This window comes from Petromyzon marinus, chromosome 56 (assembly GCF_048934315.1).
Source record: "Petromyzon marinus isolate PM22_M1 ecotype Great Lakes invasive population chromosome 56, UKy_Petmar_22M1.pri1.0, whole genome shotgun sequence".
NCBI classification, from domain to species: Eukaryota; Metazoa; Chordata; class Hyperoartia; order Petromyzontiformes; family Petromyzontidae; genus Petromyzon; species Petromyzon marinus.
In genome coordinates this window covers 11,105,818-11,128,112 of record NC_133722.1, presented here as the reverse complement: position 1 = coordinate 11,128,112, position 22,295 = coordinate 11,105,818, and the positions used below count along the sequence as shown (strand labels likewise).

The 22,295-nt window shown below is 50.6% G+C and overlaps 1 protein-coding gene across 1 annotated transcript; it reads left to right on the top strand.

Moving 5' to 3' along the window:
- Positions 1 to 43: 43 nt before the first annotated feature.
- LOC116954762 (uncharacterized) lies at positions 44 to 21,340 on the top strand. The gene is made up of 4 exons (XM_032975543.2): positions 44 to 125; positions 10,683 to 10,787; positions 11,938 to 12,153; positions 13,397 to 21,340. Exons 2-4 carry the CDS (start codon positions 10,728 to 10,730, stop codon positions 15,053 to 15,055), a joined length of 1,935 nt encoding a protein of 644 aa, XP_032831434.2. The 5' UTR covers positions 44 to 125; positions 10,683 to 10,727; the 3' UTR covers positions 15,056 to 21,340.
- The last annotated feature ends 955 nt before the right edge of the window (positions 21,341 to 22,295 follow it).

Below are 22,295 nucleotides of genomic sequence, written 5' to 3'. Positions count from 1 at the left end.
AGGGGGACGAGGAGGGGGACGAGGAGGAGGAGGAGGGGGGGGAGCAGGGAGCCGTGGACGGGGAGACGGGGGAGGCGCTGCCCCCAGACGAGCTGAGCGTGGGCACGGGCAGCCTGCCCCCCAAGGTCAGAGAGCATCATCAACAACATCATCATCTTTTGATTTAAAGCTTTCGTGACTGCAGGGATTCATATTCTTGGTTCTGTCGGTAAAGTCACGTAGAAGGAAAACAATAAAATAATACAAATATAAAACATTAAAAATCTCACGACGTTTCGACTGCAACACAAGCAATCATCATCAGGTGTGAAAACCACAGCAAGAAAAACATATTTTATTGTTTCCCTTCTACGTGACTTTACCGAAAGAACCAAGAATAATATCATCATCAGCAACATCATCATCAGCAACAGCAGCAGCTTAAAGTAGGAGTGTGTGCACGTGCACGCAATGCTCAGAGTTGAGACAATCATTATCAGCAAAAGCAGCATCATCATCAATATCAGCAACATCATTGTACACATGCATCAGTAGTAGAATCGTCATTATTATCATCAATATTATAATAATCAAGGCATGTGGGGCGCCGTGGTTGCGTGGATTTTTCTCTGGGTCCTCCGGTTTTTCCCTCCACATTTAAAATCAACGTGCATTTAGAGTATTTGGCTGCTATACATTTACATGTGATAAGCCACTTCATTTAGCTAGCATTTGTGGCTAAGTCACTTCTGATAAAGACCTATACAGCTCAGTGGGCCTTACATGGTAAAATAAAAATGGTTTCGCTTTAATTTAACACGTATAAATAGAGGTTTAAGCATCTCAGTTTTGCTGGCGTCCACTGTGATTGTGATGACAATTGGTGATGAACTGCAGGCAACGATTGCGGAACATCACAGAGAAGGCTGCAACGCGGGGCTCAGGATGAATTTGAGAACATTAACACAACATAAAATATTGTACAAGAGTTTCGCTGGAAAAATGAAAATAATTGTTTGGAAATAGACCCAAACATAACCATGGACATATGTTGAACTTCTTCCACGGAGTACATAACCAACCGTACTAATCGGACATGCGGGGAAAGGACAATAAACTAAACGCAAAATATTGTTTTAAAGAAAAGGATTTTAAATCTAGTTTAAAAAGTGCATAGCTCCAGTGGCTCCCTAATATCGTAAGTAAGAATGTTCCAGATGGCCGCAGAAGCGCATCTGAAAGTGCGCGACGCGGTGACAGCCTTTGTTTGACCAGAGTTCGAATTCCTCGCTCTGTCTCCACTGTAGACGTCCTTCCCGGAGCATGTTTTTTCTACTCTAGCTGGCATTCCCATCACTGGTTTCGTGAATCGGAATATCGGCCCTTCTGGCCATGACGTCATCCTCCTGCCCAATCAGTGGAGGGATGCAGACAAGGTCGACGAGTCAGATGCCTTCTATAACCTCCTCTCCCAGGTGCAAGATAAAGTGGCCCCTCGGGATAGTCATCCTGTTAGGTGACTTTAATGCCCCAGTGGGTCATGATGCAGACACCTGGGTTGGAGTGATCGGAAGGCATGGACCAGATCAGCTCAATAATAATGTAAGAAGGTTGCTAGACTTTGTGCAGCCTATGGGCTTGCAATTACGAACACGCTGTTCCAGCATCGGCGCATCCACACAACATCATGGATGTACACCAGCTCCAATCAGGAACATCTGCTGGACTATATAAGTATGGATCAGCGGAAGCGGGTCCATGTCTTTGACATCAGGACCTACCGTGGAGCTGATCTGCCCACTGAACATCGACTTGTCATTTATAAGATGCGCCTACCATTCTTCCACTCTGGTGGTGGGTGTCCATCTAGGACCCCATTCAAACCCACAGTGGCCTGATATAAGCTAGTGTAGGAAATTCCAACAAGACGTACATCTCTGCTTTATTGGCCTGGTAAAGGTCTATGATACCATCAACAGGCCAGGGCTGTGGGCAGTTCTTCATGCTTTCCGAGTCCCTGACTCTCTGCTCACAATCATTAAGGGCCTTCATGGTGGTGGGCAGGCCCGGGTAAAGCTACGTGGCCAGGAGTCAGAGTCATTCCCTGTTCACCTTGGGGTGCGACAGGGATGTCCTTTGGCTCCAACATTATTTAACATAATCTTTGACCACGGAGTTGGAGAACCTTACCTTGGCTGTATTGGAGGAATTTTCATCTGGTAGAGATACAACGGGAGGCTGATCGGATGCCTGGCTGCGGTTGAGGGATGGCTCCCTATTGGTCAACCATGTTTTGTATGCTGATTATCTGGTGATTGCTGCTCACTCAGAGGAGGAGTTGGAGGCGCTGCTGCTGAACCTGGAGTTTGCCACTAAGAGGTTGGGACTTACCATCAGCCCCACCAAAACTAGGCACCTGCCTTGATATTTTATGCCACCAAACACTCCACCCTGTCAGCTCACCATTGGTGATGGAGCAGTAGTGGAGATAGTTTAGAGTTTTTCATACCTGGGCAGTGTGCTTATGACCAGCTCCGGTTTGACATTAGAGGTGTCACTCCGAATCAGTCGGGCGGCATTTTATTTTCATCGGCTGTACAATGGTGTGTGGAAGCTACCTGGTCTGTCGCTCCGCACGAAGCTTCGGGTCTTCTCAGCCACAGCCATGCCCTCTCTTCTCTATGCTTGTGAAACGTGGACCCCTCTAATGGAACATTTGCGCCAGTTAGAAACATTCAGGCTGGCATGCCTACGATCCACCCTGGGTTTAATCAGGCTGGATTGTGTGAGCTCACAAATCCTTGAAGATCTAGACACATTCCCATCAGTGAGCTCCTCCGGCAGGCAAGGCTGCGTTGGCTGGGTCATGAAGCCCGCATGTTCAGCCACTGCCTGCCCAAGGAGCTTCTGTTTGGCTGCATAGAGGGGACTACACGGGCACGACATGGGCTGGAAAAGAGATGGACTGATGCGGTATGGGAGGATGTGGAGCTGAGTGGTTTGTGCCAACGACTGGTACCGGAGTTGGCAAGATCGGCCTCTATGGAGGAGCCTCGTGAAGAACGCTACTGGGCAGTTGGAGGCAGTCGCCCTCCAGCAACAACGGAGGGTGGAGGAGCGACGCTCATAACAATGAGCGGAGGTGCTGGGTGGCTAAAATCCAGCAAGTTAGCACAGTCGGGGGTACAGCTGGTGCATCTACCAGTCATCTCAGTCAGCCAACCCATGGCACCTGGGTCTGTCCCGATACCTCCTGTCAGCGAGCCTTCGACACTTCACGTGGTCTCAAAGTGCACCTGGCCTGGCACAGGCGCCGGAGTGATACCACCGTCACTTAGTGGTGAATGGCGGATATTGGTATTGGTGTGTCTTGATGGTGGGGAGTGGTAGTGTAGTTGTTAACGCACTGCGCTACGAACCTGGCAACCCGCGTTCCAGACGTGCTCACGACCAATAACAGTGAAAGCGAATATCTTATCCAGTCATGGGCCTCCCGTACGTCGACTCAACCGTAAATTAGTTCCTAGCCAACCACCCCATCGTATGCCGTGATGGCCTTCATAGGTACTCGCTCACAGCACTTGCCCCTTACAGTCCGTTCAGGCTATATGGGGGATATTGTTACCCTGTGTAGGGAGCGGTGGTGCAGTGGTTAGCGGCTATGAGAGGAGGTTCATGACCATACTTCACCACGCCTGTCCATCGGGCGTAGTGCTGGCCACTCACCCACCTCCTCATGCGCCGTACCGGCCTTCATAGGTGCTACTCGTGAACAGAACTTGCCCCTAACAGTCTTTTTAAGGTTATACGGAGAACTTTTATCTATGCTCAAGTGTCTATAGAGTCTTTAATACAAAACTTTCACTTTCGTCCACACAACCCCCGCACTCCCCTCCTCTGCCCCCACTCTCCCCCTCCACTAGCCACCACTTGATTGCCACTTTTATTGGTGTCCACATTTTTCCCCGGGGTTTCGCTGACTCATGCTCGCTTGGCACGAGGGAGAAATGTTTCTCTACCTGGGCTAGGAGGTGGGGGTTCAGCACAGGGTGGGGGCGGGGGGAGCCGCCTCCCATGGACACCACCACCCTCCCTCCACGCGGTGTTCTTATCGACGACTGTGATGAGGCTTTGAGAGGAGCGAGCGAGGCCTTGGGCAAAAGGGATCGATGGCGTGATGGTCCAGGCTAATCACGGAAAGCAGTTCGAGTGCAGGCGATGAAGTGAATGTTCATCGCGATGAGTACGGTTGGCTACGTACGGTGCGACAGAAGTTCAGCATACGGTGGCAACGGTTTGGATGACGTTCATCCAGCAGTGGATTGACCAGGGCTGAAGGATGATAACAATTTGTCGTATCCTGTATTATATATATGAGTGTATAAATAAATAAATACATGTTGATTCACGGGGATATTTCGGCTTCCACGGATTTCTCTTCTCCGTGGCTCTCAGAACAGGTATTGCATTGCCGATCATTAATTATCTAGCGGAGCGCAGGCCGGTTGAGGGGTGGGTGGGTGGGTGGTTGAGTGGTGAAGGAGAGGAGTGGGGGAGGAGACGAGACGTAGTGGCGGAGTGATAGTTACATTAATGAACATATTCAAATGACCAAATAATTGTACGAGGCACAAAACAAAGATCCCCCGTAAGGATGTTAAACGGACTTGGCTGTTCACGAGCACCTGTGCAGGTGGGGGGTACGGCGCACGAGGAGATGGTGTGGTCAGATCCACTTTTGGCCGCCTTTGTCTCCCCAATGCTGATGTGTTATACACCCCACCAGGTACTGATTTGAGGCTGAGTCGACCTAGGGGAGGCCAAGGACGAGGTTCACATAATCGTTACTGGTGGTGACCATGAGCGGGAATCTAACCCGAGTCGCCGGGTTCGTAGCTCAGTGCGCTAATTGCACGTTGTTCGCACTCCCCATACAAATGTAGTGGCTGACTTGGAGACGTAAGTTCTTGGAGGCAGTTATTTTATTTACACCGACCACACTTTGTACAATACACACCCTACACTGATACACACTCCTCTGTCCCTCGCTTATAATAATAATACATTTTATTTGTGAGCGCTTTTCTGAATACTCAAAGACACTTTACATAAAATCATAAAAGCAGCAAAAAAAACATGAACTGGTAAAAACACTAGAAACACATCAAACTTAGCTAAACATTAAAAGCAATTTTAAAAAGGTGAGTTTTAGTCAATAATTTGAACGCTGGAAGGTCGGTGCAGTCACGGATTTGTTATGGGAGAGAGTTCCAAAGTGAGGGGGCAGCTATAGAGAAGGCTCTGTCGCCCCAGGTTCGATGCTTGGTCCTGAGAGGTGGAGTCAGGAGGTTGGCGTCCGATGAGCGAAGGCTACGGGATGGGTTGTGGCGGTGGAGCAGGTCAGTGAGGTAGGAAGGGGCCTGGTTATGAAGGGCTTTATGTGTGAGGAGGAGGATTTTGAATTGAATTCGTTGTGGGCCCGGGAGCCAATGGAGGTTCTGGAGGACAGGGGTAATGTGGTCACCAGTGCGGGTGTGAGTGAGCAGACGAGCAGCAGAGTTCTGGATGTACTGGAGTTTATTTAATGTTTTGGTTGAGATGCCGTATCGGATGCTGTTGCAGTAATCGATTCTGGAGGTGATGAAGGCGTGGATGAGGGTTTCTGCAGCGGAGAAAGAGAGTGATGGGCGAAGTCTGGAGATGTTTTTGAGGTGAAAAAAGGTAGTTCTGGTGATTTGTTTTATGTGGTGTTCAAAGGAGAGGTTATTGTCACAAATGACTCCAAGGATGCGACCTTGAAGGGATGGAGACAGGGTGAAGGTGTCGACAGTGACGGAGAAACTGCGAATGGATTTAGTGATAGATTTGGGACCGATGATGATCATATCTGTTTTGTCGCAGTTAAGTTTAAGGAAATTGGTGTGCATCCGCGATTTAATGTCAGCGAGGCAGTAAGAGAGAGTGGAGTGGGTGGCGGAGGTGATGGATTTGGTGGAGATGTAGAGCTGGACATCATCGGCATAGCAGTGAAAGTTAAGAGCATAGTGGCGAATGACGTTGCCAAGAGGAAGCAGGTATAGTATGAAGAGCAAAGGACCAAGCACCGAGCCCTGGGGGACACCTTGGGACAACGGAGCGGTGGAGGAGGTGCAGTTGTTGATGTGGATGAACTGTTGTCTGTCGATGAGATAATATTGGAGCCAGGAGAGGGCAGTGCCAGTGATGTTGAGGGAAGATTTGAGGTGAGAGAGAAGAATGGTGTGGTTGATAGTGTCAAAAGCTGAAGTGAGGTCCAGGAGGATGAGGATGCTGAGGAACCAGAGTCTGTGGAGAGGAGGATGTCGTTGGTAACTCCTGAGGAGGGCTGTTTCAGTGCTGTGTTGTGAACGGAAGCCAGATTGAAATGGTTCGAACAGGTCATTTGAGGAGAGGTGGGTTTTTAGTTGTTTGGCGACAGTGCGTTCCAGTATCTTAGACAGAAAGGGGAGATTGGAAATGGGCCGAAAGTTTGACATAATGTTGGGGTCAAGTCCAGGTTTTTTGAGAATGGGGGTGACAGCAGCCAGTTTGAGTGAACGTGGGATTGAGCCAGAGCTGAGAGAGGAGTTAATGATTTTTTTGATGAGTGTGGAGATAGCCGGTAAACAGTCTTTGATGAGGTGGGATGGGGTCCAGGACACATGTTGGTGTTTTCATCCCTGTCAAGATTTTAGACAGCTCCCCCGGCGACACTGGGGAGAACTGAGACAGTGGCTGTGAGGTGTGGTGGGGGGGAACAAATGATGGAATGACAGAGCAGACAGTGGTAGCAGAAGAAGAAGACAGGTTGGTGTAAATGGTGTCAATTTTTTTCTGAAAGAATGATAGAAAGGTGTTCCATTTATCAGTTGTGAATGAGTTGACGATATTGTCACTGGGTTTGAGAAGTGTATTTACTGTGTAGAAAAGAGCCTTTGGGTTGGTAGAACCAGAATGTATGAGGTGTGACTAGTAGGTGGACCGGGTAGTGTTAAGAGCTTCCTAATACTGCTGAAGGTAATCTGTGTAAGCTTGTAGATGAACAGTTAAACCAGTTTTCTTATGGAGCCTTGCAAGCTGATGCTTACGGGATTTCATTTTGTGCAGAATAGGAGTGTACCAGGGAGCAGAGTGAGTGAATGAGACAGTTTTAGTTTTGATGGGAGCCAGATGATCGAGACTGGTGGAAAGTGTTTCATTGTAGTAGTTGGTGAGGTCGGAAGGGTTGTCAGTCACGGGTGGGGGGGAGAAGGATATTTTGCTGGCAAGAGAGGCTGAAAGGGCAGGACTAGAGATGGATTTAAGATTTCTGAAAGAAATTGTCCTTTTGTCCTTGGTTGTAGAAATGGGGAGACCAATGTTCATGGTGATTGCCAGGTGGTCAGAGATGTTGAGGTTGTGGGGCTCGAGGAGCGGTATGGTGAGACCAGTAGAGCAGACCAGAACCAAAATGTGACCATGGCTGTGGGTTGGAAAGTTGACATGTTGGATGAAATTGAAGCAGTGTAGCAGTTCCAGGAATTGAGTAGCAAATTTACAGTCAGTGTCAATGTGGATGTTGAAATCTCCCAGGAGCAGAACAGATGGTGAGATGGCAGATAACTGAGTTAAAAAGTCAAAAAAGTCAGAGAGAAAGGAAGGATTTGGTTTGGGGGGTCGGTAGATTATGGTAGTGACCAGAGGAGTGAGACCAGAGAGTTTGAAAATGATGTGTTCAAAGGACTGAACAGCAGGGATGGAGATGGTGGATGTTTTAATGTCCTTTCTGTACACTGCAGCGACACCACCTCCCCGCCCCTCAGATCGGGGTTTGTCCATGTATGTATATCCTGTAGGTGTAGTCTGGTTGAGTGCAAAATAGTCCATAGGTTTATGCCAAGTTTCAGTGATACAGAGAAAATCCAGGTTATTGGCAGTAATGAATTAATTTAAAATGAGGCTTTTATTGTTTAGTGAGCGGGTGTTGAGCAAAGCCAGTTTCAGGTGACTTTGCTTCGTGGTGAATTGAGAAGACCGAGGGATGGGGCGGAGATTGGTTAGGTGCACGTGTCGTATGTTGTGACGACGTATTAAGTAAGTTGTTGGGCGCAAACAGGACCAGATGGATGGAATGGAGTTTGGGGTTGAGTAGTTGTAATTGAACATACGACCAGAGCCTCTGTGAAGCGGACGGCGAATTAGTCCAGTTTCTCGGTGAATGTCAATGCAGTCCAAATGAAGGTGGTTGTTGATCGAGTGGAAGTCGGTGGTGGAGTGGAGTGGTGGCATTATCCAGGTGTGGAGCTAGCACTAGCTTGTACCCAGATGCCCGGTGTCTTGTAAATGGGAGGGCGTCCACGGCTCCCAGGCGCCGCTCCGGCTTCTCGACGGTGGCGCCGCGATCGCTGCGTGACGGGAGCCGTGGGAGCAGCTCAGGCAGACCCAGGGAGCAGCAGCTCAGACAGACCCAGGGAGCAGCAGCTCAGGCACACACAGGGAGCAGTAGCTCAGGCAGGCCCAAGGAGCAGCAGCTCAGGCAGGCCCAGGGAGTAGCAGCTCAGGTAGACCCGGGGAGCAACAGCTCAGGCAGGCCCATGGAGCAGCAGCTCAGGTAGACCCGGGGAGCAGCAGCTCAGGCAGGCCCAGGGAGCAGCAGCTCAGGCAGACGCGCAACTCTACTCAGGTTGCTAGCCTACACACAACGCTCTGAGTCTGACGGCGCTGAACTAAGACGGCCAACACCGTCCAGCAACGCAATGTCTCAAGTGACGAGGACAGCGACGAAGGTGACGAGACGACAGCGATGATGGTGAGGATCTTCAGCAGCAACGACCACGAGGATCCCACTCCAAACGACAGCCCCGAGGTCCCCTCCCGGGACCCCTCTTATACTGGGGGGCGTGGCCTGGCTCCGCCCCGGCCACGCCCCCTTCTGGAACCTTCCAGCGGGTTCCCGATGTGCCCCTTGCGTAACCTTTCCCCTAGATTAGGGCTGAACGATTTGGGGAAAATATCAAATTGCGATTTTTCTGACAGATATTGCTATTTGATTTGCAATTACATTTTTTTAAGTCAAGCTTCAGTTCACTATTCTGATGGAACCACGTGATACCATCAAAATGTGAACTGCTCTATATATTCTAATGCAAGGATGAGAGCTTAAAATATATGAATTGCTTACATGTATTTATTAAAACATTTAATTGGATTGGAACAATCAAACATAGAACAATTGTTAAGTTAAATAAATAAAGTTATAATAATAAAACAATTCCAATAAGAAAGTAATAGGACTTTTCAAATCGCAGCTCTGCGATTTACTAATCGCATTTGTTCAAATTGCGATTTCGATTTGAAATCGAATAATCGTCCAGCACGACCCGAGATCCCTCTCGGGTCTGTCACGTGGCCTGCTGTCAGTCAGGGCTGCTCTCAGCTGCAGATCCCTTCCCTGTCAGCAGCAAGCGCTATGCTACTACGTGAGCGATTCCGTCACCACAAATATCCACCGTGTAGCCTTCAACAGACTGTTGGGGCAAGTGCTGTAAGCGAGCAGCGCCTATGAAGGACGGCGGCACGGCGCACAAGAGGCGAAGTTGCCACGTGTAATCCATTTAATTATTCCAAATGTGTGACCCGTGACGCAGGCACATGATGGATTACTCTTGCAAATGGCATCACGGCACGTTTTAACTTCCACCGTGAAGCAGACGGCCCGTGGTAGTCCAGTGAAATAATTAAAGTCATCGTTTAACGCGAAAAAAGCGTTCAGCAAAAACGATTTCTCCGTAAATAATGTAGTGATAAAGTGTGGCGAGATACGGTGTAGGAATAACTGAGGGTACACGGCCACGTTACTGTATCATTCCGCGTACTTTATCACTTTACCGCTCAGCCCAAAAAAGTAGTCCATCGTGGACTGCTCTGCGTTGTACGAAAAGTGTTCCCGAACGGAAAAACCGTGTTCCAGCCAAAACGCGTTCTAGTGTGAACACCAGGCGTTAAGTGAGGACTTACCAGAGTAGTACTTTAAGGTTGATACCGCGGTAATATCCAGGGCGGGCCGCCGGGTTAGAACCGCGAACCTATGCAGCATTAAGACGCGGGAACGCGCTACCAGCTGTGTCGCGATTGTCACAGCCCCCTGCTGTCAGCCCTCGTTTAATTAACGAAACCCCTCCATACGGACTCGGGACAGCCACGTGACAGCGCCATAATTAATTTTAAAAAATGTTGTTGTTACCACGATAAATAGAATCGACACAATCTCATGTTCGCACACAAACACACATTCATACCCACGTCCTGTGTAGCCTGTAACAGACTGTAGGGGCAAGTGCTTTTAGCGAGTAGCACCTATGGAGGCCAGTAAGGGCACACGAGGGGGTGGGTGGCCAGCACCACGCCCGGCCGCCTTTGTCTCTCCAGTGGCGATGTTTACTACACACCGCACCAGATACTCATTTGAGGCTGAGTCGACCGAGGGGGAGGCCCAGGACCGGGAGAGATAATCGTCAAAGGTGTTGGCCGTGAGCAGGAATCGAACTCGGGTCGCCGGGTTCGTAGTGCAGCGCGCTAACCGCTACACCACCGCTCCCCGCAAACCCGGACCGCGTCACCTCGACACACGCAGATCTGACAGCCGACGACGACCCAGAGGTCCCGATGCACTCTCACGCCCCCCCCCATCCCACCCGCCCTCGCAGAGGCCCCGCAGCGCCACCCCGCGGCCGCTGTGCCTGGAGGACTGCATGCAGCTGCTGGAGGAGCTCTTCCCCTTCGTGGACACGAGCGGCGGAGGCACGGGCTCGGTGCGCGAGGGCCCCACAGGGGACGCAGTATCACGCAGTGCCACGCAGTACCACACAGTGCCACGCAGTGCCACGCAGTATCACACAGTGCCACGCAGTGCCACGAAGTGCCACGCAGTATCACACAGTGCCACGCAGTACCACGGAATACCACGCAGTACCACGCAGTGCCACGAAATACCACGAAGTGCCACGCAGTACCACGCAGTGCCACGCAGTACCACGCAGTACCATGAAATACCACGCAGTGCCACGCAGTACCACGGAATACCACGCAGTACCACGCAGTACCATGAAATACCACGAAATACCATGCAGTACTACTAAATACCACACAGTACCACGAAATACCACGAAGTACCACGCAGTACCAGGAAGTGACACAGTGCCATGCAGTACCATGCAACGCCACGCAGCGCCATGCTGACATGCAGTGCCACTCTGTGCCATGCAGTAGTACCACGTTGTGCCATTCACTGCAGCGCAGTGCCATGCAGTACCGTTCCGTGCCACGCTGTGAAATGCCACGCAATGAAATACCATGCAGTACAAATACCACGCAGTGTCACACAGTGCGATGCAGTACAATACCACCCAGGGCAATGTAGTACCATGCCATACCATGGAATGCAATCATGTACCATGCAGTACAATACCATGCAGTACAATACCATGCAGTACAATGCAGTACTGTATACGGTAATTTCATTCGACAGGGGGAGTGGTTTTAGATGCAGAGCAACGACTACAGTTTCACATTCAGGTGGTCAAGCAGGATAGCCGCGTCAGGAGCAAGCAGAGTGTATCATCATCGCCGTAATGTCTCCTTGGTAATTGTGGATCGGGCATTGCGTCGTGGTATGTTGTACGGCCTGTTCTGGATGACCACAGTAGCACACAGAGGGCTTTATGAGAGAGTATGCCGATGGAAGGTCCCCCCACTGGAGCGAATTCTAGACAGTTCCTCGAAGCCATACTCTTCGGTTCTTTCGGTAAAGTCACGTAGATAGAAAGACAGTCCCTCGAAGCTTACACATATTATTACATCCCATTAATCAGTGCACCAAGTAATTCGCCGCCCATGGCACAAGTTCTTTAGTTAAACACAACGTACACACGTGGGCACTAACGTGTGGTGCCCGTTGTGCAGATGTCTGGCGCCAACGCAATGGCACCGACGAGGGACTCCAGCCGATATCAGCACCAGCTGCATCATCACCACCACCAACAGCAGCAGCAGCATCACCAGCAGCATCAGCAGCAAGGCGTGACTCCGTTTCAAGTGGCGTGTCCTCTCTCCGAACACATGCTGGCCAGAGATCTGGAGCAGGGCTGGCAAGAGATTTTGGAAATGCCCGAGATGCAGGTTGATATCAAATCATCATCACTATGATCATGTCATCATTATCCTCGTCATCAACATTACTGGTGGTGGATATGCACATCGTGTGTGACCCAGCGCTGTGAAGACAGCAGTGAAGGGGTTGGTGGAACACATACAGATGGGCGCCATTGTGGCGAGATGTTAACTAACTCTCCTGGTATACATGAGGTCGTGGGTTCGATCACGACCCTGATGCCTGCTATATATTTGGAATTTGCATGTCTCTAACCCCGTGGTCGCGTGGATTTTTCTCCAGGTACTCCGGTTTTTCCCTCCACATTTAGAATCAACATGCGTTTAGAGCATTTGGCTGATGCATGTCCACATGATAAGCCACTTCGTTGAGCTATCATCTGTGGCCAGGTTGTTTCTGAAAAAGGAGCTACATAGCTTTGTGGGATTTACCTGGTAAAATAAAATAAAAATATTCATTGCGTCTTTCGGTAAAGCCACGTAAATAGAACAATAATAAATAATAAAAATATCACGTTTCGATCGCAACACAAGCGATTGTCATCAGGTGAAAAATATAGCGGGAGAGATGCTGAGGCAGGATGTTTATAAAGGTTTGAGATAGGTGTAGCCCAAGGGCCATACGCGAAATGGGCGGGGCTAGAGATGAAATTTGAATGTAAATGTAAGATCCGAGAGCTGGCCTACCTCCACGACTACGAAGCTGTGGAGGTGGCCATTGTATTGTGAGAGAGTAGCATGTCAATGTAGGAAAACAGAAAACCAACAACACATCGAGGCCAACGAGCAAAGGTGGCTGTGTTAGACAGTGAGACATTTAGCCTGTTAATGTAAAGACATTTAATCTGGTAATGTAAGAGAGAGTCTAAAATAACTGCTAACATCGGCAGGTAGGAAAGAAACATCACAGCCAGTTATGACTTAAACTGGTTAATAATGTCCTTCCAATGATTACTCAGTTTGTACCCATCTTCTCGGTTGAAATTGTGTCTGTGTTTATATATTTGGATGGCTTCATGAACGAATCTTTGCTGATAATCTTCACCACTACCATCACCACCACTATCACTACAATCATCCTCTTCATTATCATCATCACAATAATCAGAATTGATGTAATTAGAATTGTCATCATCATTTCGTGCTACCCATCAACATTATCTTCGGCTTACACTCGGCACACATGCAGGCACTACTCATTCCACCTTTGTATCGAATTCAAGTCGTGACTTCACTGTAATCCCCGTCTCAGGCACTCGACGTGACTGCACCCGCACAGCACCATCATCAGCACCAGCAGCAGCAACAGCACCATCATCAGCAGCAGCATCAGCAGCAGGCGCCGCCAGGAGCCGCCGACGCCTCCTTGTACAGCGAGTCGCCGGATCTCGTCGATGGCTTCTGCCAGCAGCGCGCCCGGCTGCCCAGCCAGAGCTTCTACCCAGGCGGCGGTGGCACCACCGCCACGGGCGGCACCGGCGCCTCCACCGGCTTCTGCGCCGCTTTCTCGGCAGGCTCCGCGCCACCACCGCCGCTCAGGCCCGAGCCCCAGGGCTTTGCCCGGGCCAAGCTGGAGTACGCGGCGACCTCCGCCTCCAGCGGCGCCGGCTACAAGGAGATCAGCTACTTCGGTTCGGCGCAATGCGTGCCGCGCCACGCCGGCGCTCCGTCACTGCATCCGCTGCCACCACCCTCCTCCGCTGCCGCCTCCCCAGCTGCCGGCAGCGGCGGCAGCTACCAGCCTCTGCCCGTGGGGCCACCAGGAGCGACGTTCGGGAGCTTCGGGGTGTGCGGTGGCGGTGGCGCAGATGGCGTTGGTGTCGCTGGCTGTGGAGGTGGTGGTGGGTCGCGCGAGCAGCCGTGCGCTCACCGGTGTCTCAGTCGAGGCACGGGGCTGTACCCCGACTCAGCGGCCGTGCTGCTGCCCTACGCAGACCACCTGGGCTGCTACGGCGGCGGCAGCAGCAGCAATAGCAGTAGCGGCAGTGGCGATGGCAGCAAAGAGACGTACGAGAGCTTCAGGACCCTGGGCTACGAGGCGAGCGCTGACGGCGAGTGCGGCGGAGGGGAGCAGATGCCGTGTGAGATGATGTACCTGGACCATCACCACCAGCAGCACCAGCAGCACGACGTGCACAGGGGCGAGCCCAGCACCACCCCGGACTACATCTCCTTCCTCGGCGCGTCAGCCCTGGTGGACCTCAGCGGCAGCGCTGGTGGGGTCTGCATAGCGGCGAGCGAAGGCGGCGGAGTTTGCGGAGCAGCGGGATTGACGAGGGTCGCAGGGCCGTTGCCGCCGGGCGGCGCCGCCGCCACCGCGGCCACCACCGGGCCCGACCGCCTCCACCTGGATCCCCTGCCGCCGGCGGCGGCGCGGCGCGGCGGCGCGGCGTCGTCCCTCCGCCTGCTGCCGTCGGGCGCGGACGCCCGGCTGAGCCGCGACGAGCGCCGCGCGGCCGCCATGCGCATCCCGATCGGCGTGTCGCAGATCGTCAACATGGCCGTGGACGACTTCAACGAGCTGCTGGCGCGCCACCGCCTCACCGAGCCGCAGCTGGCGCTCGTGCGCGACATCCGCCGGCGCGGCAAGAACAAGGTGGCGGCGCAGAACTGCCGCAAGCGCAAGCTGGACGGCCTCACGGGCCTCGAGCGCGAGTTGGCGCGCCTGCAGGGACGCCGGGAGGCGCTGCTCGCCGAGAGGAGGGACATCGAGGAGGGGGTGGCGGCGGCTGAGCGCCGGTTGGCAGCGCTCCGAGCGCAGGTGTTCGCGGCGCTGCGCGACGAGAGCGGCAGGCCCTACCCGCCCGAGCGGTTCTGCCTGCGGCACACGAGCGATGGCGCCGTGTGCCTCGTGCCCAGTGGGGGGGGCGGCGGCACCGGCGACGGCGACGGCCAAGCGAGCGGGCGCTGAGGTTGTGGGTGGCGTCGTCGCCTCCGCCTGACGGGATGAGCAATGGCTGGCTTCCCAAGCCACGGCGGAGGAGTTATTTGGATGCCGCCACGGCAGTCGTGACGGTCAGCGGCGCGCCACCGGACCAGCGGTCCGAAGGTCGCCGGGTCGATCCCGTCCCTCCAGGTGTGGCGGTTAAAACAACGTGGCAAGTGTTGGAAATCCCCAGCCTCTGTCCACGCGGCAGTCTACACAGCGGTCACCACAGGCAGTCGATTGGAAGGTCGCGCTCGGTGGGGGTAAAGTGTGGGTACTCCCACCTCTTTCAAGACGTCTGGTTAACGTGGAACAAGTAGACCAAATATCCTCTGCAGGGGACTCTCGAGCTCCTTCTAGTAGAGTCCCTGCTGCCAGCAGGGGTCTCGGCAAGGAATTTCAGGGCTGCACCTTGTGCCTTGTAACCTTTAGCGAACATGGCAAGAATATCTCAAGAGTTCCGAGAACCATCGCCCAGGTAAGTGCGTCTTGTCGAGTGGTGGGTGGATGGTTGCGCTACAGACGGGAAGCGGGACTCCCAATTTCACATCCCTGGAAGAATTGGGGGAATTTCCCAGAACGGGGTTCCTGGGAAAACCAGGACAGCCAAGGTGGATTCCAGCCCCGTGGGGAGGTGGAGTTTTGAGTGCCGGGGCAGCAGCTGTGATGCCGAATTTTGTTTGGTTTGGTGGTTCACGTGCACATTGACTTCGAGTCGTCACTAATCGTCATCAGCCATGATCTATCCACATCCACTGCTGGATGAGGCCTCCTCCATCTGTCACCATCACTCATGACCCCGCGGTCGATGCAACAAACCATTTGCTCCTCCGCACAAGCCCATTCATCACTCCATCTCTGCTGCGGGCGTGTTATCGCGTGTTTCCCTCCTCCTGTGGCTGCCACTTCCGACTATTATTCTTCATCATCGCACATCATCTTTCCATCAGCCCAAGCCCGTTTAACTTTTATCTGTCAACGTGATGTATTTAGTCCACGTGCTTCTCTTCCCGTGACTCTCTCTCTCTGGCGTGTTTCAACTCACTGCTCCTGAGCACGTCAGCGATGGTGGACCTCAGTGTTGAGGATCAAAGTGTAACAGTGACCTGGTGGAGGTGATGGGGGAGATGGTGGTGGAAGAAATGGTGGAGTTGGGCCCAACATTTTTGAAGTCGCACGAACAGATCTTTCAAATATCGACAAGCATACAACACGTCTATCCTACACGTCTGTTCATAAAAATAAATATCTACACGACCCATCGCCCCACGGCCTTCTGGGAGCAAACAGTCGCGGTGGCGAGATGTTAACTGTCTCGCCTGGTTACAGGAGGTCGTGGGTTCGATTCCGACCCCGAAGCCTGTATATTTGGAGTTTGCATGTCTCTCTCCCTGTGGTCACGTGGATTTGTCTCCGGTTCCTCCGGTTTTTCCCTCCAAATGTGTATTTGGCTGATATAAATGTCCACGTGATGATGAGCCACTTCATTGGGCTATCATTTCTGGCCAGGTTGCTTCTCAAAGAGAGCCACATAGCTCAGTGGGCCTTACCTGGTCACACAAATGTAGTTTAGATTAATGGCCATGGCTAGCATACCTTGACTGGCCCTACCACCCCGTGCCACCCCCAACGTCATTAACGCACATTGACCAACGTGGTCAAGTATGGTGAAACAACAACCCCATGGCTTAGACGGGCAAAAGGCGGCCCCATCCAGTCGCGGAATGACAAAGGGCTATAGAGAGCTAGCTGCCACTTTCTGTCGTAGACATTAATGGTTTGATCCACACGAGGAGCTGGAATAAAAATTCTGAATAAAAGCAATCATTCTCAATCCACGAATGGACAAAGGCCTTCCCACGGCTTGTCAGTCATGGGTTTTTTTTTACCATACTTCACCACGCTGGTCAGTACAGGTCGGTAAAGGCCGACAGGGTAGTAAGACCAGTTGTGACATCACTCACAACCCAGGGCTTCCATTTATCACTCGACATTTTTCAGGAACACTGCTTGGCTGGCTATGAGTAGTGAAAGTCGGCATAAGGGACTACCACTAGAGTCCAAGTTACGACTGTGAATAATTATGTATTTTTGTGCACTATATTTTGACACATCACCGCAATACCGTGAAGGAAAAAAATACGGCGAGATACATCCGATGTGCCAAATCAATTCCCAGAAAAAAACCGTTCCGGACTATTCTGGCTAAAATTAATTGCTGCTCACTCCTGATGCTAGCCACGGTTGGAAATCGGAACTTAGCGCAGCGCGCTAACCACTGATCCACCACTCCACCTCGACAACACACAGGTGTGTCTTCAGAGCAGAGTGAATCTTGAACCCTCCGGTGGACACGATAACAAACCAGGAGGTCTGCCAACAGACCAATCAGACATTAATCACATTGGTCATCAAGTGAGGCCGACTCAACCGACTGGGCCATTATAATGATCACTGTTGTTAACCGGAAGAAAAAAACTTTCCAAATGACACAAAAGGCCGTGGATACGGCTCACTTGGTGAACGGATGGGTTCAATTCCCAGACAAGGTCAACTCAACGCATCCGTCAACATCAGCCATGGTCAATCAGGTCCTGGATAAAGACCTTCCCAAGCCGCCAGCACCCGCCACCACCGCCGCCTCTCGCCACCCTGCGATGTAATATTATACTCAACTGCATCATCGTCGCCTAATAATTTGAACGATGACTTTTGTAATAACTGCTCCGACGAAAGCAATTCGTCTATAAAACAAACACCAAGTTTCCTGCGCATATATTTTTAGCGAACACTTTGCCCAGCGGACGTAGCACGCAGCGGTGACACGTCTGCGATGCAAACTAAAAAGCCTTATGCAGATTCTATGCAGTGCACGGTTTTGTAGTGGGAGGGTATTTTATAAGTAAATGGCCTATGTATGTACTTCGTAGAGGCCCTGTGGCCCAATATAATTATTGTGCGTTAAGCCGAGTCCACACTCGGAGCTTTTGGATACTCAACAAAAATCGCTTCCAGAAATCGCGCAATTTAAAATTGCCCGCAACTGATTTGCCCGCAGCTGAGCAAGTAGTTGCGCAACAGGGAAGTTAAACGGCCGCGTTCAGGATTTGTGAACAACCAATCATATTCTTGGTTATTTCGGTAAAGTCACGTAGAAGGGAAATAATAAAAATAAAACAATACAATTCTCACGACGTTTCGATTGCAACACGAGCAATCATCATCAGGTGTGAAAACCACAGCAATAAATCTTTGAAAAAAGTGCCGTTTTTTTCTTAACGTTAGCACCACTAACAGCGACTAAGCGGTTGTTCAGACGGACGAGTCCATCTATGCTCGGAACGGAGGAGGGGGGAGAGAAGAATGGAATGCGGTCGGAAAGTCACCGTAAGCGTGAACGAAATCAATCAAGACCCGAAATGGTTTATCACATCCTTCCAATGATTGCTAAGTCAGAATCCATCTTCTCGGTTCAAATTTTCGGTTTGTATATGTGTATAGCCTCATGAACGAATCTCTCATGGTAGCCGGATGGCTTGCAGAGAACCTCTGTCTTGGAAAAGTCAATGTCATGTGAGCCCACTGAATTATAACAGTGATCTGCCACGGCTAAGGTTTAGTCCTACCTTGTTTTAGGTCTGCTTTGTGTTCACGGATTCGGTCCGAGACATGTCGTTTGGTTTCTCCAATGTAACTGCTACCACAGAGGCAACTTAGTTTGTAGACGCCAGGGTACTGTATGTCTGGAATCACATATTTTACAGACGGGACCAGATCACGGATTTTATGTACTGTGTTGAATCGTACCTGGATCTTGTGTTTATTCAGGATTTTGGAGATATTTTTTGTGACCCCCGCAATGTAGGGTAAGGTGATGGTTTTTAATGGCTCAAGAGGGTCCTTCTTCATGGTTGAAGTGATGGCTTTGCGGATTGTGTAGTCGAAGTAACCATTAGCCTTGAGAGCTTGGTGTACGTGCTTGAGTTCACTGGCAATGTGTTCCTGGTCGGAGATGCATTGGGCTCTATGGTGGAGACAATTTCAAACAAGAAGATGGATTCTGGCTTAGCAATCATTGGAATGATGTGATAAACCATTTCGGGTCTTGATTTTGTTCATGCTTACGGTGACTTTCAGACCGCATTCCATTCTCCTTCTCTCCCCCCTCCTCGCGTTCCGAGCATAGATGGACTCGTCCGTCTGAACAACCGCTTAGTCGCTGTCCGTGGTACTAACGTTGAGAAAAAAACGCCAATTTTTTCAAAGATTTATTGCTGTGGTTTTCACACCTGATGATGATTGCTCGTGTTGCAATCGAAACGTCGTGAGAATTGTATTGTTTAATCCGTATTATTTAATTGGTTACCTTCTACGTGGCTTTACCGAAAGAACCAAGAATATGAATCCCTGCAGTCACGAAAGTTTTAAATCGAAATTCGACCAAACATTTTTCGCAACTGTGCTGTCACGTGATGAAATGCGTCACTACAAATTTCTTAGCGGATTGACGCGTGAGAGTAGACATCCATACGTACAACGATTAAGCACGATTAGCATGGTTGGCTACACACGGTGCGAAAGAGGTTCAACATGCGTACCACCGATACTTTAGTACGTATGTATGTTGCACTTATTTCGCAACGTACGTAGCCAACCGTGCTAATCAGAGGTGCGGGAGAAGGACAACTAACTAAACACAAGCAGGATACTTGGTGTGCGCGCCATTCTTAGAGCGCAAGGCAATGAAGGCGCTATCACGGACACGGTCTGCAAGTGAGTTCACAGCAAGGGGCGATGTTGCTGCGTGCAAGCCCCAACTCAGTCAATTGCGGCTTAATTTTTCGAAATATGGCAAATTTGGACCGCGACGCCGGCACACGACGAGCCTATCCAGTGCTCGTCTCGAACGTCACGGGATACTTCACATCCACTGTGGAGCATGCGGTGCGTTGTATTTTTTCCCACCGGTTAATACGCACAGCCGCCAGTGATAACCAGAGCGGCTCGAGTTTCCAACCGCGAACCCTCTGCAAATCAGCGACGGGCGTAACCTCGTCACAAGGCTATTCGGGTTGCACGCAACACAGTTGCACGACAGACCGCCTGGGTTGGGGGCCTGGCTTCATGCGAACGGAACCTCGAGCATGTAAACAAGATTTGTCTTAACCCACGTCTATCGTCGACTGCGGTGGTTCTTGACCGCTTGTTGTTACTTAACTAGTTAGGAATACCTCACAATGGAGAATTGGTTAAAATATTGATGTTCAATATTCATATTTTTATTTCTCAGAACCACGTTGGGACAGGCGAGGGGGTTACTCGGTTGAAACAAAATTCAACGAGTACAGCAGTAGCGAAACAAGGTCCAGAGCCACTGCCCGACTGTATTCACTAATGGCCCCGTCAGTATGATTTTTGAGAATTAACCCGTTGAATAATTAACACATTTGTTTTTTTCTATTTAAAAATGAAACAAAATAAAAGTTGTTTTTAAAAGAACTAAGGCAATGTATTGAGAGTCGTGTTCTCAAACAGTGACTTCGCTCATCTCATTGTCACTTTAAAACCTCGTACTTTGTATTCCAAATGTTTGGTATTTTATATCGTCGTTCATGCAAATTGGATCTCACAATCGCTAGGTAAATTGAAACGACGACACTATTTTTTTTTATTTTACCACGTAAAATCCACTGAGCTATGAAGTTATTTTTCAGAAGCGACCTGGCCACAAATGATAGCTTAATGAAGCGGCTTATCACGTGGAAATGTATCGCGACCAAATACTCTAAACGCGTATTGATGATTCTAAATGTGGAGGGAAAAACCGAAGGACCCGGAGAAAAATCCACGCAATCACGGGGAGAGAGACACGCAAACTCCAAATATACAGCAGCAGGCGTCAGGGTCGGGATCAAACCCACAACCTCCTGTATACGAGGCAAGGTAGTTAACATCTCTCACCGTGGTCCCCAACCACAGGTGATCCAGGCAATGAGCCGGTGATACCAAGACCTTTTTAGTCCACTTATTAAGATGTTTTCATCCATTTAATGAGAGTTTATACACGTGGCAGGCAACCGGAGAACCTGGAGAAAGCTCACACGTGCGAGGAGACAACACGATCCCGCACAGAAGGGGCAAATGGAGATTTGTCTGCACGTTTCTGCAACACGGGTGTGGACTCGTCTTAACGAAGAGTTATTATTTTGGGCAACAGAGCACAGAGAGCAAGACCGTGGCATTTACTTACAAAATACCCTCCCACGACAAAACCGTGCGCTTCGTAGCATCTGCGGAAGGCTTCCGAGTTAGCATCGCTTCCGCGTTACCACTACATGCTACATCAGCTGGGCAAAGTGTTCACAAAGTACGCAGGGAACTTGGCGTCCGTTTTACAAACTACTTTTGTCCGCGCAGCAAAGTGTAGACATCCGATTAGCACAGTTGGCTACATACAGTGCAAATAAGTCCATCATACAATCTCAGACCGTAATTAACTCTCCATCCATGGTGTTCGATTAAATAAACAAAAAGTGACCATACTTCACCATGCTGGTCAGTGCAAGTTGGTAAACACGGGGAGACGCGGGAGCATAACAGTATAGTACAATGTTTCTGGACTGCCCTTAACGGACCACCACGTGGGCCTTCATAGCTCATGAAAAAGGGCCATTTCCCAAAATATCACCCGTTTCCCTTTGCAGACAGTGCTATTGACCAATGTTGTGAAGTATAGTCATACAACCCCCATGACCGACAGGGCAAAATCATGACTCTCCCAGTCCCCAGCTCTGGTTCAACCAGCTACGGCATCGAACGGGAAGCTGTAGGTGGGTGGGTGCAAGGCATTGTTCGGACATCTTTGAGCTAATGTCAAGACGCAGACCTCGTCTTGGAAAGCAAACCTTGACGAGCTCGAGACGGCCAACATGGTGGCGTGCAGTGGAGTATCGACAAGGCTCGACGTGACGGGTACTGCAAGATCCGACCATGTCCGTCCAGTGCTTGCAGAGCTGGATTGGCTTCCGGTTCCCAAACGAACACATTTTAGGTTGAACTCATTATACACAAAGTGCTGGCTACAAATGAGCCACTATCTTGAGGACAACATCGTCTTTTGAACTGCTTGTGTTTAATTTGTGGTCCTTCCCCCATACCTCTTGATTAGCACGGTTGACGATGTACGGTGCAAAAGAAGTCGAACGTACATACACACAACTCGGAG

Excerpts from the sequence above, each read along its gene's own strand:
- LOC116954762 (XM_032975543.2), top strand. The coding sequence starts at position 10,728 with ATGCAGCTGCTGGAGGAGCTCTTCCCCTTCGTGGACACGAGCGGCGGA. Across the intron at positions 10,788-11,937 it reads GCGGCGGAGGCACGGGCTCG|ATGTCTGGCGCCAACGCAAT; the intron begins GTGCGCGAGGGC and ends CCCGTTGTGCAG. Across the intron at positions 12,154-13,396 it reads TGGAAATGCCCGAGATGCAG|GCACTCGACGTGACTGCACC; the intron begins GTTGATATCAAA and ends TCCCCGTCTCAG.